This window comes from Nothoprocta perdicaria, unplaced genomic scaffold, assembly GCF_003342845.1.
Source record: "Nothoprocta perdicaria isolate Ctin4 unplaced genomic scaffold, notPer1 scaffold_25, whole genome shotgun sequence".
Classification (NCBI taxonomy): Eukaryota; Metazoa; Chordata; class Aves; order Tinamiformes; family Tinamidae; genus Nothoprocta; species Nothoprocta perdicaria.
In genome coordinates this window covers 2977457-2994858 of record NW_020455477.1, presented here as the reverse complement: position 1 = coordinate 2994858, position 17402 = coordinate 2977457, and the positions used below count along the sequence as shown (strand labels likewise).

General features: G+C 43.3%; 1 protein-coding gene across 9 annotated transcripts in view; it reads left to right on the top strand.

Annotated features, from left to right (window-relative positions):
* Positions 1-233: 233 nt before the first annotated feature.
* DOCK10 (dedicator of cytokinesis 10) overlaps positions 234-17402 on the top strand; it is a 113072-nt gene continuing 95903 nt past the window's right edge. For all 9 annotated transcript variants that reach the window (XM_026040042.1, XM_026040041.1, XM_026040037.1 and 6 more), the window contains exon 1: positions 234-425. In XM_026040042.1, coding sequence (XP_025895827.1) covers positions 261-425 — 165 coding nt within the window. In that variant the 5' untranslated portion in view covers positions 234-260. The remainder of the gene's footprint in view (positions 426-17402) is intronic.

Sequence of the window (17402 nt, the reverse complement as noted above, 5' to 3'; positions counted from 1 at the left end):
TCTCATGCGAATTCAGAAGCAAAGRGGGGGGGGGGGGGATCTTAATACTGCGTGAGTGCGTTTCAGCTCCAGCGGATCAGACCTTTCCTCTGTCTGCATCCCAGCTATTTGGTTGTGATCAGATGATCAGGGCTCGAGGAAGCGATTGGAGAGCGAGCTGGCTGCAGCTGCACTGGAGGCTGCTCTCAGGGACAAGGAGCCACTGTTTTTCAAACATAGCATAAACATAGAAGTTATTTTGTAGGCTTCAGGATGCAGATATGGGCTGTGCTGCCAGCATTGTTCTGCTCCAAGCCTTTCGTTCTGTGGTACAGAGGAACTGTCCACATATTTGCAGGCGGCGACGGCGAGAGGAGTTGTCACACGAAATCCTGCCGCTGGATAGCGACGATGAAATGAGCAGACCCAGGACTCTCATCATTATGGTACAGTATCCACTAATCGGCAGAGAGAGCTGACAGAATTGTTGTTATTATTACAGATGTTGCGTGATTTATTTAGCTATGTAGTTAGAGGGAACGAGCATTTGACAGACTATTTGCACGTAAAGATTAGTCTCCTGGTAGATATGCTGTCTTTGTTATCAATTAGAGCGAAAATATGACTTTATAGCTGAAGCTTAGTTGCACATAGGCTGTGCATTAAATGTTTTGTTATTTAATGTGCTTGTGAATTTTTGTTGTCGTTTGTAAGACCCGGGGCAAGCGTTAGTACTCGTATTGCAGTTAGGGTTTATTTCCGAGTGGGAGTTTGGAATAACAGAGAGCTTAGAAATTGTTTACTAAGTCTGCTCATCTCGGGGGGGGGGGGGGAACACAAACAAACAAAAAAAAGCAAATCTGTTTTATTTTGCACAGGCTGCAGTTGAAATTTGTGTGGAGATGTCTGCAGGTGATCTTCCCATATATCTTTGCAAGGCAGGGCTTGCAGCACTGCTGTGTTTGCTGGGTCACCACTTTGCAGTTTCATGAGTTTCCTCTCCTCTCTAATGAGGGGAAGCTCAGAAGACTCAGTCAGAGTATTGCTGGCTTTAAAAATTAGACCAGGGTAGTTTTATTTTGTGGTTGAAACAAAATGTGCCCTATAGGTTTACTGGGAGTCATTGACAAGGCTGTTCCTCATTATAAATCCCTGCTGCAGAACAAAGGAACTTACTACTTAGTTATTACTTTTTTTCCCCAAATATGTATAATTAGCATTTCCAGAACCTTAAAGCCATATGGGTCCAAATGATGTTGTTATTGCCATCTACAAAGTAAAGAGGTGGTTATCATTTGACACCTTGTCGCTCTTGATTAACATATTTTTCAAGACACTACAAACTTTCAGCTAGTTGACATCAGAGCAATGCCCTATGATTAGAGTGGTAGGAAGACTTAAAACACACCTTGACTAGAAAAAGGTACGTCCAAAGTGCAAGCCCTGACCCTCTCTGCAGCAGTAGGTACCTAGGGCAGTAACTCCTGTCCAAGGAGGCGTTGGTAGCATCAGGCAATTCAATACGTGTCATGGGATCTGTCGGGGTCTGAATAGAGCCTCGCTGCCCGTCGAGGTGTGTGCTGCAGTCATGGTAACTGAGGCAGCAGGGCCCCGTCCTCGCGGAGCTCCTCGCGGGCGGCCAGGGGTCTCGTCCAGCACGCGGGCCGCCACTGCTGGTTGCAGGGAGGAAGAGGATGGAGTTCATCCTGGCAAAGCTGGTGATTAAACCTTTTTTTTTTTTTTTTTTTTTCTTTAAATTCTGGTATCCTTAAAGTTTTTTTGTGTTTAATGGTTAAACAAACTACCTCAAAGGCTTTCATATCTGTCTTGCTGGTACTCTTGAACATCACGAGGTGAGGAGGGTCTGAAGAAAAGTGCAGTATGTCAGTGTAAGGATCACCTGTGAAAGTTGCTGTGTTGCTTGGAAGGAGAGCACACTCCTTATAGTGTAATGATGCTCTGATGCCCCGTACCCAGGTGTTACCGGCCTCATCTGTGGTTCTTGGTGCAGTAAAACCTGGGTGAGCGGTCTCGGTGTCACAGCAAAGATCTGTGTCCTGCGGCATGGGAGGAAGCAGGGGAGCTGCCCGTGGGCCTGGAGAACTGCGGATGCTCCAGGGGATGAGCACCACCGAGGTGGCAGTCTGATACCTCCTGGGACTGGGCCAGGATTTCCGCCCATCTGCAAATCCCTCTACCCAGACCAGTAGTGCCGCTAAGAAATAGGGACTTTGTGTTCCCTAAGCAAATGTTAAAGCTGTGGTTTTAATCCTGTCAAAAGGCTGTGCTCTTCCAGGAGATCATTGGGATGGTCTCCCTGCTGTCTCCCTTGGAGAAGTGGAGGAGGGAGAAGAGTGCAGCCCCATCATGAGCTGCTTTAGGCACAGGCAAAAGCTTCAGCAGAATTAGCTGGGCAAGCTGCTGTGCAGCACAGGACTCAAATGGTATTTATTTGCCTCTCTTCTGCATGTACATCATTACTGTGCTGTTTCATTTATAAGCAGACTCATTTGTAAGCAGACTAGAAGCAGTTAATTGTAACTGTACCTGAACCAAATTGCTATCAAGCTTTGCAGTTGGGCTTAGCGAGAATGTGGAGCAGTGGCAAGTTCAGAAGAAAGCAGCCCTTCAGAGAGCTTTGCTGGCAGAAATGGATGGTGCTGGTTTTGGTAGACTTCCATATTTTACTTGAAAGAGCAGCATGATAAGACAGGAGGCTGCAGAGCCTAAATAAAACATGTATTATGGTCCTAAAAATACCCATGTGTTTCTTTCCTTGGGTTGTTATATACCATGAAGTTTGTGTCTGGATCATATGGTAGAGATAGCTATACAGGTGAGCAAGAGAGTCATTACTCACTGCACAGCTTTTGGGCATTAAAATGATCTCGATGAGGCTACTAAGTTTTTGTGCCCAGCAGCAGCGGGTGATTGGGAGGCCCAAAGAAGAAAGGCAGAGATAGTTCTGAAATAGGCAGTATATGTAGAATACATGGACAGGCCTGGGCCTTGCTGCCTCCCCTGTGCTGCGTGAACCAAGGCTGTGTTTGTCCAAAGGACAAAAGTGATTTAAAAAAAAACTTCCCAGTTTTGCTTTTTATCGGAGATGGGGTCGTCTTTTCTTTAGCCTTAGCCAGAATCCTGGGGGTTGCCAGGGACATGCAAAATGGGTACCCTTATGTCTGCTAACCAGATGTACAAGCTGAATCATCATCAAATTCAGTGACTCTGTTTGCTAGATTTACTAAACCATCTTATTCTTTTCTGTACCTTTTAAGAATGTGTATTCAAGAACTAGTTCTCAAAAGAAGCCTATGATATGGGGAGGTCAGATTTAAAAACCAATGTAGGTGAACGCAAATGACTATACCTGCCTTTCTCTGGATAAGAAAAGGGAGATGATGCCTGATTAAAAAACATTGGTGCTTGGGACTACACAGTTTGCTGTTTGGAGTGGGAGGGCTAGTATTTAGGAGTATGCTTTGCATTTGCATCATGTGATTTGAAGAGACATAGAATGACCCTCTAGATAAGACTCAGCTTGTCATGTGTTTAGCAGTGACCTTTGGCAGCAGAGATTGTGGGGAAGATGAGAGTGAGGCAAGTATTTTTTTTAGGTTGTGAATTTTTTTTTTCCACTTGCATTCTGCTACACGTCACAGGGCAAAACATTTTCAATCTTGAATAAAATGCCATAACTTGAACTGAAATGTTACTGTCTAATTTGAACACAGTGAGAGCAAGATGACAGCCCTACTGTTGTATTTTTCATCTCTGAAAAAAAGACAGTTTGCAGAGTTTTTTCCTCTGCTTTCCAGTTAGAGATGGAATAACCTCTCCTTTTGCATAGATACAGGACACTGTTCCAGCTCTGTCTGTATACCAGCGAATCTATCAGAGCTGCTGCTCATGTCACTTTTGTAAATAGAATTTTAGTTCTATAAAATCAGTAGGAGAGAGAGAAGTATGGCTTGAGGATCCAATATAATGTCAATGTCTCATCTGTAGTGCTGACATTTGCATCCAGAATTGTGCGGTTAAGATTTGTTGCCCCATGTGTATTTGTCTTATGTTTCTAGTTTAATCAACTTTCAGTGCATTCATTTCCTCATCCGTATACATTTAGCTAATTAAAATTTGCATGATATGCATCCTAAGCATCATGAAAATCACTTCAAGGTTTCCTACTCATGACTTTTTAAAAAAAATAAAATTATACGTGGTCATTTAGGGAAGGCTGGCAGTGGCTTTTGGAAGTTAATATTGGATTTCTCTCTCTGAAGAGACAGGCCTTCCATTAGTCTCATCCCTCAGAGGAGGAAAGGAGCATCTTTGGAAAGCCAAATTACTAAGGGCTATAAAGATCAAAAGAGCAGAGAAGAATAGTTCGAATACTTCAAGTCAAGCTTCAGTCTCAAGTATATTTGAAAACAATAAATGTTTGACTTTATGCTTCACACTTAGGACCTTTATTAACTTCTGATTTAGCTTCAGGAGCAGAAATGGGCCTAGATTTGAATAGAAACAAAGCACAAAATACTGTTCTCCTTTAGAAAGCAGGTGTCTCAATGATTTCCCAGTATTTTTGTCCTTGTGACTTCTTGCATATGAAGTTCAGGGCTGCTGTAGTTTCATATTCCTGTCCCTTCAGTGGATGTGCTCAGCTGCACCTCTGAGTCTCGAGGCTCCCATCAGTACATCGTATAGAGAGCACAGAATCTGCTTCGTGGTTTCAGAGCAGCCTTTGTCCTGCTGTATTGAAAAGTGTTGGATTTTTAACAGTTTTGATGTCAGTTATGGCTCTCTTTCATTGATAAAGTACAGAGAAGAATGAGTATAAGATAGGAATCCATTTTTATACCCATGTTAAAGTACAACCCTGGTCTAAAAGGAGATGGCATAAAACCATTCTTTTTTTCCTCCACTGAGTACATCAACTCCATGTGATCCAGTACTGCTCAGATCTCCCGTCAGAATGGGATGTTGTGGTGTTTTCGCCTCTTGTTTATGTTGCAGCAACATGCATAATGTGTGAAATGTGGAATGAAATGATTAGGGATCCGTCTACTGAATTGTTAGGAGAGGTTATGATGAGTGTGGACTCAAAACAGTGAAAAGGATGAAAACATCTTATAGAGTAGGATTTATTTTTTGGAAGAAGCAAGCTTTTTATTTGCAAACAATGCAAATATGGAAAAGTAGGCTATAAACTCAAGGGATGGAAAAAGTCCTTGGGAGCAGCAGCCGTTGGCAGCGCTTCATGAACACTAATGCAGTTGTTTGTACTTGACAGTAATCATACCTAGGATGTGTGCTCAAAGTACTTGGGAGAGAAGAAAATGAACCTGTAGAAAGCTAAAACAAGTTGACCAAGGCCAAAGGCGGGAGAAACAAAGAACCTTCAGGATTTTAAGGCTTTCCAACCTGCAGCATTACAAGCTCATCTATAACCCTGCGCTGCCCGGGCTCTGCCACACGCTAACAGGGGCAGTGAAGGGGTCTGGGCCCGCCGAGCCACCCGGGCAGCCAGGAATTCTGCCAAAACAAAAGCTGCTGGGAGAGGGAGCCAGTGCACAGAGACGGTGGGTGAGGAAAGAAGCGCTCATTGATGAGAAAGAGAGAAGCCAAGTGGAAAATACTGCTTCTTCTCATCCCCAAAGGAGTTGGCACGCTGCTGTTACGCTTTTGTAAGCCTAGCTTTTTAGAGGCTGCCCACCGCTGCTCTGTTGGCACGTCAAGATACTCTCATTGATACTATTTTTCCCCTCCTCCTTGCTCTTATCAAGAGCTTTGACTTGGTTTTGCAGGAGCATCAGTCTCCCCAACCTGTTATTGCCCCCTCATGCCGCTTGCTCGAGAGGCTCCCCCTGCTCTGAGGTCTGGCCTTCTGCTGTTGGACTTCTCTGCGGGGTACCAGCCCCCTGGTCTCACTGCATGGGGAGCCTGCCTGGCTCCTGGGCCCAGAGGGGAGTGTAGGAATAGGGACTGTGGGCCTGTCCACAGCATGAATCATTATACTTGGAAAAGACCTTCAAGATCATCAAGTCCAACCATAAACTCATCACCACCATGCCTGCTAAGCCATGTCTCTAAATGCCTCGTGCATGTTTCTTGAACACTACTAGTGACAGTCACTCCACCGCTTCCTCAGGTAGCCTGTTCCAATGCCTCACTACTCTTTCCATGTGGAAGCTTTTCCTCATATCTAACCTGACTCTCCCCCAGTGCTGTGAAACAACGCATGGGTGCTCTAGGCACTGTGAAACTCAGTGTGGTTAGTGTTGGTGACCATATCTTTTGCCTTGGATCCCTGGAGAGTTGCCACCTGCTTGCTGAAACCTCAAGAGCCAGACTCCTTGACTGAGTTTCCTGCACTACACAAACGTGTGAGGAAAGGCTTAGTCAGGGCTGTTGGTGGCTGCTGTTGGCACAGGGCTGAAACGAGACTGGTCTTGGGTTGTGGCACCTTCTGGAGGAGCTGGAGCTCCTTTCACTGTTCTAGCATCCGGATGGCTTCCCTGAAGGTGCCCAGCTTCTATTAATGACCGGAGTGAGGAACACCACAGTGGAGAAAGGTCTCTCCTTCAGCGTCAAAAAGCACGTTGCTGCTCACTACCTCAGGCCTTTGTGGTGACAAGGGTCTGCCATTGTCTCCAGGCACTGCTCGAGGTGCAGACCCATCTAGGGTAGCTTAGGGAGTGGGCAGTGACCCCCTGGGCTCAGGTGCAGCAGTTGTGCATGTGTACATGCATCTCCAAGCAGAGACAAACTTGATGCATCAAATCCCCCCCTGGCCTGTGGCATCATTTATTTCAGCTCTGCTGGCTCTGTTAGCAGAGATCTGGCAACCTATATAAATAAATTATAAATAAATATAAATAAATTATAACCAGTGAACATTTTGTACACATGTACAAAAATGTACGCTTTTTAAAGTGGAAAAATGTTCTCTCTGTGTTAACTTTGTGCCTGTTTAGGACAAAATGTGATGCTCATCAAAACAAAAAATAAGTATAATATGTTACTCTTACAATTGCAGTCTGTTAATAATTATTGCAAATTTGTGGTTAGCTTAAAACATAATAGATTTTGTGTGCATGGTTTTCAGTGTTTAAAAAAATAGCTATTGTAACATTTTGTCAGACTTGGGTTGTGCCTTAGGGATCCCTCTGAATATAGCTTATGGAACCAACTGAACCAAACACTTCATGCTTTTAGTGTTTGCCTTTCCTCACTTCCCATCTGTCAACTGCTGTGCTCCTTTTCTTTTCATTAGTACTGATATTGCTTGAAGACAAGACAGCCAGTTTCAGTTCTAGCTTAATGCAGGGATAAATTTAGTAGAGGAAACCTTTGACTTAATGCAGTAAACCAGCTCAGAAATAAAATTCTATGCTGCTTACGGGTTTCTCTTTGAAAAGGAAAAATAAAGTAGGAGGGGGAAAAAAATGAAAGTTGGGAAGAGTAGAAAATGTGTGGCCTTGCTGGATCAGCCAGTGGTTAGCTATGAAACTAGTATGTTGGGAGTGAAACAGTATCATTCATCATTCATAATTTTCTTTGGCTTTTCAGTGGTGGTCTGGTGTTACCTTGATGTTACCAACAGGTTGTGACTTAAGTGCTAAAATTAGTTCTGGAAGACAGATGCAACAGTGAGGTGATTAACTACTGCAATGTAAATTCCTGGAACCAGATGTTCCACTCCTTGTGGGATGACTCTTCACGCTGGTAAATTGTGTGCAAATGTGTAATGCAGCTTTCTCTGTAGCAGGTCTAATCTGGGATTGCAGAGGAGGACACTTTCTTGGAGGAAGGGAGCCTGCACTTGGGCCTGCTTTTTCTCGCTGTCGGATATTTGAGGCTTGAGTGTAAAGAATAAGATTGGAGTTACGTGAAAGATTGCGTGTAGTCAGGAACGGCCAAATTTCTTAACCCAACAGCAAGATTTTAAGGCTTTATTGTTTCTTTTAACCAATCTAAGAGAAGTCAGGGCCATTGCTAAGTGCCTTTTCTTGCAAGTGCACTTTGTATGCATGTATTTCTTGCATGTGCACTTTGTAACGTGGTCTTGAAGGGGATATGCTTGAAGGCAGCTGTATGCAGTAAATACAGGCAATCCAACCTGGTAAATGCTATAGAATATACTTCCTGGTAGGAATTATGTGCAGGTTTTTCTAGAACCGATCTTATAATATTGGTCACAGTTAAGTTGTATGAACAAATGAGGTGTCTGGTTCTTGATCACAATTAGCCCCTTCTATCACGTAACGTTGTTTCTGCTGGCTATTTGCCAAAGGCATCGGCTGGAGAAGGAGCTGTGACCACAGTGTGTGTGTGCATCTGCTACGGTGGGCTAAAGTGCTTTTGTTCTCAGACCCTGAGCAAGGCATCCTTGACAGGTGGAGCACTCGTCCTCAAGTGGTTGTGCAGGAGCAGAACAGTGTCCCAGAACGCGTGGAAGTGTAAAGAAAACCCATAGTGCTGTTTGAGCCAAAGAGCTCTTTGGAAATCACAGAAACAATAGCTTGGGCTTAATTCAAGTTTTTATATAAAAGATGAAGCAGATCTCATGCAAGGTTGGTGTTGTGCTATCGTGTTTTAGCCCAGCCTTTCTGAATCTGACTGGCACTCTTAATATTGCTTCATAAAATGTAGTTCTGAAGTGTTTTCATTATATTAAAAAAAAAATCTATAAAAAGTATAAATGTGCCAAGCAAAAAGTCTGAGATGAGTCGACCTAAGTTGGTACCACCTTAGAGAATTTTCTTTACACAACGTTTTTAAGCTGCCAAAATCTTTTCACATATCAAGGGCTTCCCAACTTTTTTAAAACAAAATCAAAGGCAATTTTGAGTTACACGAGCCTACAAAAAACATCCAAAAATTGGTGATTGAGCACTTCTTTGTAAAGTGCATTCAAAAGGCAACTGGATTTCTTGGAAATATTTTCACAAAGGATTTGTTCCTAGAGTCAGACCATGTCTGCAGTCTTTCAAGCAGAACAAGGGACTGAGTGGGGAACTGCAGCAAACTCTGCTTTACTTCCCATCCACATCTCTTTCTGGCACTTGTTTATGCCTGGCTGTAGGGTGAGTTTGTAGAAAATCAGAAGTTAACCTCTTAGCTTCTGATCTTCTGAACAATTCTTTTGTATCCAGCTCACGTGATGCTGGGCAGAATTGAGGCTCATTATGCTCCAGCTATTTCTATAGCAAATGAGTGTGAGTTTCTGGGACTTTCTAAAACTTCCAAGGTAAGATCCAGCTAACTTGGAGGAGGCTGAGGCTATTACTGACCAGATCCATTTTAGGAAAGCTTATAACTCAATGTCCAGGGACTCCTTGCTCCCCAACAGGAGAAGAAATGCCAGCTTACCTTCATTCCTTGAGCAAAAATCCTGCTCAAGGAAGGGAGGAAGAAGAACTGCTAATTCAGTGCTCTGCCTCCCAGGGTGGCTGTACCCTGTTTAGTATAGCACAGTTGTGCTTCTGTTTTAGCCCGTTGAGAAGCAATTTTATTCTGTAGTCTTTCCTTGGGTAGCAGACTTCCCAAGAGAGCTTTAATGTCATGTGGTTCAAAACAGACACGCTGGAACTGGCAAAATTACAGAGAAAGGTGAGGAGGAAGAGCAAAGTGTGAGAGTTGCTCTGTGAAATCTACCTGGCCAAAAAAAAAAAAAAAAAAAAAAAAAAAAAAAAAAAAAAAACCTATGAGGAGATACCAAGAGTGGCCACAGACACAACTTTGCTTGCATTGCCCTCCAACAGAAGGAGAGACCCTCCAATGAAACTGCTCGATGGCAGCTTTGAAAAAGGAGTTTTATTTCACAGAATGAATAATTAAGCTATGGATTTCCTTGCCGCTTTTTCCTTTCTTCTCCACCCGAAATATCTGCAGAGAAGAATACCTAAGAGAATTCATGAAAGAAAAATCTCTGAGAACTATTAAATGCAAAGATAGCATCTTTGGCTGAGAACTTCAGCAAGTGCGCCTGGAAGGGTTTCAGAGGAAATACAGGTACACAAGACATAGGCACCTACAAATCCTCACAGGTGCAAAAGTCTGGATTAAATAGACTTTCCCCTTACTCGGGATGACTGTTCCTGTATAAACTGGGATTTATCCTGTGGTATCTTGGTGAATTGAGGTATCTTGGTGAACTGGAGTATCTTAGTACTTGGTTTGCTGTTGAGATAGTAGTATTGTGCCCATTATCCTATTGCTTCTTATGTATGCAAGTAGGGGAAATGACCACCTTTGCTAGTGTGCCTTATTTCGATTTACTGCCCATGTGCAGGGGTCTGGGAGTCCCCTGACACATCGTAGCCTGTTTGTGTAGAAGGGCTCTTGGCACTTGGTTGGGTAGTCCTTGTTGTGAGGCAGCGAGTGTAGAACAATGTTATGCCAAATTTCCTTTTGCCAGGACTGGGGCTATATTTAGGTTTGGGGATTACTTCACATGACCCCCTACTTTGCAATGCTCCCGCAAAATGTTGGACCCATTTTGGAATCCTAACCGCTACCTATTCGCTTTTTTCCCCCAAATTTTATCTTATTTTGGAAACACTGAAGCTTGCACAGTTGTAAGCAGCAATTAGGATTAGCACTTTTCACTACTTTTTTTTTTTTTCTCAGATGAATTTTCAGTTCCTAGCTACATCCTAAGAGGCATTTGCTAATCTAGGTGATTACAAATGTATTAAGAATAATGCAGTAATGAGCTGTAGACTCTGAGTGTTTGGGCTTTTAATCAGCAACAGAATGAGATGGCTCTTGCTTTTCTAGTCTCATTTTATGAGCGAAATGAAATTGGAAGCAGAGTGTGGAAACGTGAAGCAGCTCCTTTGATGAACAGGAACTTCTGTCAGATTGAAAAATACCACAGCAGGTCTTGGCACTGTCCTTTTGTCTGCTCTATTTCTGCATCCCGAAAGATCAGGTAAGAGAAAAGGAAGGTCAGGAGGATGCAGGTTGTCTTTCTCTCTTTCACATACTAAACTAGATTAAATCTGATTAGCAGGATTTTATATTTCATTCCTTTGATAAACTAAGACGACACTTTTTTCCATCTGTTTTTGAATTTTCTAGGCTTTCTCTGTCATCCAGAATCGCATTATTTAGTTTTCCGTTATAGGATCCAGATGATGAATTACTGCATGCAGTCACTTTTGTGATGGCTTAAGATACTCATGGGCGCTAGAGGAGAATTTAAAGGAATTTATAACTCTGATAATCTATATTACAAGTTTGTGATATCAAATATAATAAAGGTCATACAGACGGCTTGCATATATGCAGAGGGAGTTTATTTTAGTAGTTAAAAGTAATGAAGAGGTTCCTAAGATATTATATATATCAATATTATGGCAGGCATTGCAGATACACTTTTTGGCATTGAGTTGCCTGACCTCCTTTTGCTTCAGTCATTCCAGCTGGGAAAATGAGAGGAAAATGTGGATTCTCTTTGTAAACCAGATGTTGTGTCTAAGCTGAGCTTTTCTTGGTAATAAATGAAAAAGAAAAATCCTTTCTGCAAGTTAGCATAGACATCAATAGCACATATTAGAACTACAATTGGAAGAGCATGTATTAGAAGCCAAACAAAAGCAGCAGCAGCATGTCTAGAGATGGTAAATTTAGATGATTAAATAATTTAATGGCCCTTTATGGTCCTTCAGCACTATATATGTTTTGTTATCAAGAGCTGACTCCACTCCAAGTAGATGAAAACAAAAGGGTAATGATCGCTTGAAATTTCCCAATGGATCAAAATAAAGGAGAACATAATTGCTTTTTTTTTTTTTTTGCTTTTGTGCACTTCTGCGAGGCTCCACTGCAAATGGAAAGTTTAGTCTTGGAGCCTGATTCCTGGTGTAAGAAGCACCATTTCCTTTGCTCAAGAGAGGACACAGCCCTGTTTCCATCTAACCAGTGCAAAGATGCCTGGAGCAAAAGCCAAGAGCTGCTGACCATGAGGCTCAGAGCCCAGGAGGGCTCTGGCACTGCAAGACCAGCTGGCAGTGCTGGGGCCCTGCTCCTCCTCTTCCTCATCCCTGCATGGCTGCCAAGGGGAGGCAGGAGGCACCGGGTCTGTCCTGGTTACGCTGTGCAGGCCCAGCTGGAGGCCTCTGGGTTTGCATGGACATGTTCTCCCAGGCCATTGGTGTGCAAACGTGGAGCGTTCCTGCTTGGAGCAGGTGGATTTCCACCCGGGCAAGCTGCTGAAATGCTGCAGTAGCTGTGGCTGTTTGCCCATGGGTTAGCTGGTGCAAACGTGCTCGAGGAGAAGTGGAAGCGTGTGGGTATTCAGCAGCGTTCCCAAGTCTGTGGAGAGGTTGGAGCTGCTGCTTTTGTGGTGAAGTGTGTGCTGTGACAGGTGGGAAAGAGGGAAATGGACAGAAATGCCAGAGCCACTAGCTTCAGGGGCTGCTCTCTGGTCAACAGAGCTGTGGGAAATTCAAGAGACTTTGCAATGGTCTACGTTTAAAAAGGGGCAGGTTTCATTATGAGAAATGTCTCTTGCTATTTAGCTTAACTAATACACTTAGGGGACCAAGCTTCCTCGGCAAGGCAAGTCCTCCTTTACATTTTCAGACTTATAAAATCTCTCCTGTCCAAAATCCGGGTGAATCTCCCCACTTCAGCAGAATAGGTATAATACCCAGCATAGCTGAAAGCTTTTGTGCAGTTTGTTCCAGCAAAAGGAGTTTCCTTATTAGTTAATTATGCTTCCTTTTTCAAAGCTGTTAAACAAAAGGCCTTTGCATCTGCCACTTGAGAAATATTTGCCCTAAGGAAAATAATGTTCTGGTAAGATGGATGTCTTGTTCTTAACTGAAGAAAGAATAGAAAATGAGCAAGGCAGTCACTTAGCTTGTTGTCGCAGCTCTAATAGCTGATGTGGCGTTAATTGTTTGCAGTAATTACTGCTAATATTTCAATAGACCAATCAACAGATTCAGAGCCTCCCTGTTCTTCCTTCTTCTAGGGTTTCCTTTCTCATCTGTTTTTTTCCTTATGTACCTCTTGGACATAGAATTGTAATAGTGACAAAACCTGAGGGAGGAAGGAGGAATTAGTGAGCAACAGCCATGGATACACATTATTTATATACATGCAGGTATAAATCAAGGCTGTTTGTTTTTTGACTTGTGCCGTGTTTGCAATGTCACTGCTCCTCCTGGGCACAAGAGCCAGGCTGAAGAGAAGTGTTCATGCTCCTGTAACTCGCTATGAGTGTGACTTTGCCTTTGGGTGTTTGTGCTGTAGTTTTGTTTGTGTCTCTTTCTTGCTATACATTTGGAAAAAATGCCAGCATGGCTAATTGAAGCTTCATTCTGATCCTTCCTAGCGGGAAAAGCTAGAGTTTATGGTTTTTAGGAGGGCAAAATGGTTAATCCGGTAATTGTTATATAGCAACTCAAGCGTCTGGGTTCTTTTGAAGTGTTCTTTATCTGAAGATACATGTTTTGGTGATTTGATTTTTGTAGGGTTGCTAGAAAAGCATTAGTGAAGTGAATTACCAATTGATTAAAAAACAGAATAATTGTGGACTAGTTTTGTCCATCGGTACATTTATATATATCACTGTGTGTCATCGATTCAAACTGAAGTCAGTGAACCATGTCACAGTGCGTAGATTTAAGAAACAAATAAATTAAGTTGGACAGAAACCCTAGAAGAAATAGGGGAATAGAAGAAAAGGTTTATTAAGGAATTCATGACCTCTACTGAATCGTGATTGCTAAAGGGTATATATAGCTAGTTCTGGAAAAAAAAAAAATCATTATCAAATATTTTTACTTATCTAATTATGAATATTTCTTCAAAATTCTATGAAAAGAAAAGCAGACAGCAGAGCAGAGAGAAATTAAACGCTGAAATGACCACCTTATGTATTATATAAATTTAACTGTTTCAACATCCTTAATCTGACCATATGAGGCAGGTGCAGCAGTTCTCATGCACTGGCCCAGGCTGGGTGGGTTTCCTGTAGCTGATACCTCTTCCCCATTGCAAGTGTAGAAGACCTGTGTTCAAAGCAGATGGAAGAAGGTGGGTTCTCTATTTGCAGTTGCTTAATATTAGTGCTATTTACATGTCTGTGTTAACACCATAGCTTATTTATTATTGTTGCTTCAGGCTTTTAATGCCATAGCGCTCAAAAAAATATAATGCTTGGTGACTTTAGCTTGAAACTGGTGAATAACAGACTATCAGAGATGTGAATAAGTGAGGTTTAATAACATTAGAAATGAAAATCCGTTGGCAAAAAGATCTCAGTGGAGCAAATGGGGTAAGGATCAGCTGGAAGCTTGAATGCAAGTTGATCTTATACATTATTTGGAAGTTCCCAGAACTTCATGAGAGCTCCCGGAAGCGGTGGTGACCTCCCTTTCCATGGTCAGGGCACCTGGAGGACTTGGTGACAACACTAGGAAATGTTTCCTTGCCATGGAAGGGCTGGGGAGGCTGAGCATGCTCCTGGAGTTGGAAGATGTCTTTGGGCTTTTAAACAGTTGAACTACAGAGTAGTTTTTGCAGGTCTTACACAGGCTGGATCTGTGGAGTGTATGAGGTACCTGTGCCTTGCAGTCAGTGTTCTCTTGAGGGAAGTGTAGCATTATGCTGCCCTTTTGGAGTGTCCTAAGGAACAGCACTTTCCAGGTTGACTCCCTAAAATGTTGCCTCTTGCCCAATGCTTGGGCAATATTGCGTGGGACTGAGGAAAGGTGAGGATTGCTCTGCTTGATGGAGTTGCAGAAGGGAGTCGATACTCTGCAGAGCTGCTCGGAATTGATATCCGCTCAAAGGCAAGTCAGCAGGACTGATGGATCCAGCATTAAATTTAACTTCTGGCAAGGACCTTTGGTCTTGGCAGCCACATTCGCTGTGTTATGCGAGAGGCGCTGGGGGTTCGGCACGGATAGCGGTTGGAGAGAAAACAAGCATGAATCCAGCTTGGTTAATGTTGTGGTTCTATATTGGTAGCCACTTGAAATGTCTGCATATCTTGGCAAAGGGTTCTTGTTGTCTTTTCTGTCTTCTAGTGCCAGACATGGATCCTTTCCACTGCTAAACAGGAGTACAGTGAAAACTGTCTCGGGCAATCACAGCAGGCTGGTAAAACTCAGTTTAATGGGAGTGATCTTCTCAAAGACAAAGCTAAATTATGAAGATACCAATGGACTGTTTTTTTTCCAAGTCATGAAGCTGACAACTAAATACTACTTGCTTTCCAGTTTTGCTTTATTATATTTTTAGCTATGGAAGACAGAAGCAAACCTCGACTGATGTGTTATTTTGTAGCACTCAGGTCATGTACTCTGTGCTCAGTGTGGCTGGTTTCCTGGCATGGAAATCCTGCATGTGGAACAATCATGTGGAAACTGTGCAGAGGTTTGTTACTTTGGATCAAATGTTACTAATGCTGAAAAATGCCTGAAAGGGTGCAGGAAATTCAGAATCCTTTTCTGGAAGGAAGAAGGGGAAAAATAAAGAGTGAAAAGAAAGGCTCTCAGAGTAAAGCTGTAGATCTCATACAAAATACTTAGAACAAGTTATGAAAAAGATGCTTAGATTTCAGCTTGGAAAATATTGAGGATCATAAAAAAAAAAGGAATCAATTGTTTTAGTCATGCAGACAGATTTAAGAAGAAACGCAAAGCAATGCCTGCTGCAAAAGGCTGTGTGCCCAGGGCAAGGCAGCTGTGCTGCTCCCCCACCGCGAAACCTCGGTGCTAGCGGAGGCAGGGGAAAGGGCTGGTGCCAGCTCCTGGGCTCTGCTCGGCTTTAAAGGACCTTAGTGCCCATCTGGTCCTTAGCCAGGAGCTTCCTGACTCAATGTAGAAAGGTTTGATTGCCCATTTTTACTACTGCTACTGTGGTAGTTCCACCTCAGGCACCTGGAAATGGTAGGAGTGCAAGTGTTCCTGTGCCTGCATGGGCTGGCAACTGTCCCTGTGCCCGCCGAGGATCCCCTGGGCTGCTCTGGAGACTTGGAGCTGGTGCTGGAGGCTGCCAGGCTGCATTAAGCTGAAGTTTGGGTAACTTACTGTGCAAACTGGCAGGAAGCTTTATTTTAACTTGAGAAGATAGAGTTGACAAATGTGACTTTTCCTAGTTGGCAGGTTGCAGGTGCCTCCTGACTGCTGTTATTTCTGGAGACCAGCAGCATACACAAAAGAAAAATAATCCCTCAGCTTTTCTCTTTGGGACACTATTGAGTTAGATTTAGAAAACAGATCAAATTCAGCTCAGTTGCAGTTCTGGCAGTATGGGGAAATTCAAAGTCCTCCCAGTTGTTTTTGAGCATAATGAGGTTGCTCTGGAATTGCAGTGCTATAAAAGAGAATGAATGTGGGAACATCCCAAAGCTGAAACGGAGGCTACAGACATAGCTGCAAGACATGTAGCAAGCAGAGGAGCAGGAGGAGGGATGAAAATTATGTTTAGAATTCAGTATTCCTCTTTGAACAATCTATTTGAACAAAGTTGTTTGATACAAAGTCTTATGGAAAGAAAAATTATTATATCAGCAGGAAGTACTAAAACAGAAGATGGTTGGTTATGACTGTAGGCTTTTATAGGTCAGAACTGTATTTTGCAGAGCAGCAAACACACTTCTTTGTTTTCCCCCCCTTCCTGTGGCTGTCTGCAGCGTTAGAGCTCTGCAGGAGCTTCCCTATGCGATGTCCCCGCAGCGCCGAAAGGGGAACCCCCACCTGGGTGCCAGGGCAGAAGACTCGGGGCCACCGAGCTCCTCTTTCCCAGGCTGCTGGTGAGCCCTGGTGCGTGGCAGGGCTGTGAGCACCTTTCTCTGGGTGCCCCGCAGTAAGATGCAGCCATTTGGGCTCTCAACTGGAGAAGGGTGCTGAGAAGAAAGCTGAAAAGTCATGGTGTTTGAGACGGGGACGTGTCTGCTGGCCAGCTTTCTTCTGCAGCTTCCGACTTTGGTTTCCATCAGCGTCCGGGGCGGGTGTATCTGGGGTTTAATGAGACACTGTCACCTTATTAGCAAAATATTCAGAGGCAGAAATGAGTTATTGCTGCTTTTCTTTCCCTTTCTGTTCAGTTTCTGTGGCTGCAGCATGTAAAGCTTAGCCCTACTTCCCCCTTGAAGAGTGTCTGTAGCTTTCATTTGTTTTGCTGGAGCTGCTGAAGCAAAGAAGCTAGAGAGCAGAGTTCTTAAAGTGATTTGGTTGCTGCTTGAACTCCTACGGATACGATGAGCTTTCGAGGGAAAGTTTTCAAAAGGGAGCCGAGTGAGCTGTGGAGGAAGAAAAGGACCTTTAAGCGAGTGAATCGAGGAGAAATTCACAGGCTGAGCTGCGTGAGTATGGCCCCCGCTTCTTCCATCTCGAGGACAGAGTTGTTAGGACGCTCTTCAGGCTATGTGTATTGGAGAGCAGGATTGATTTCAT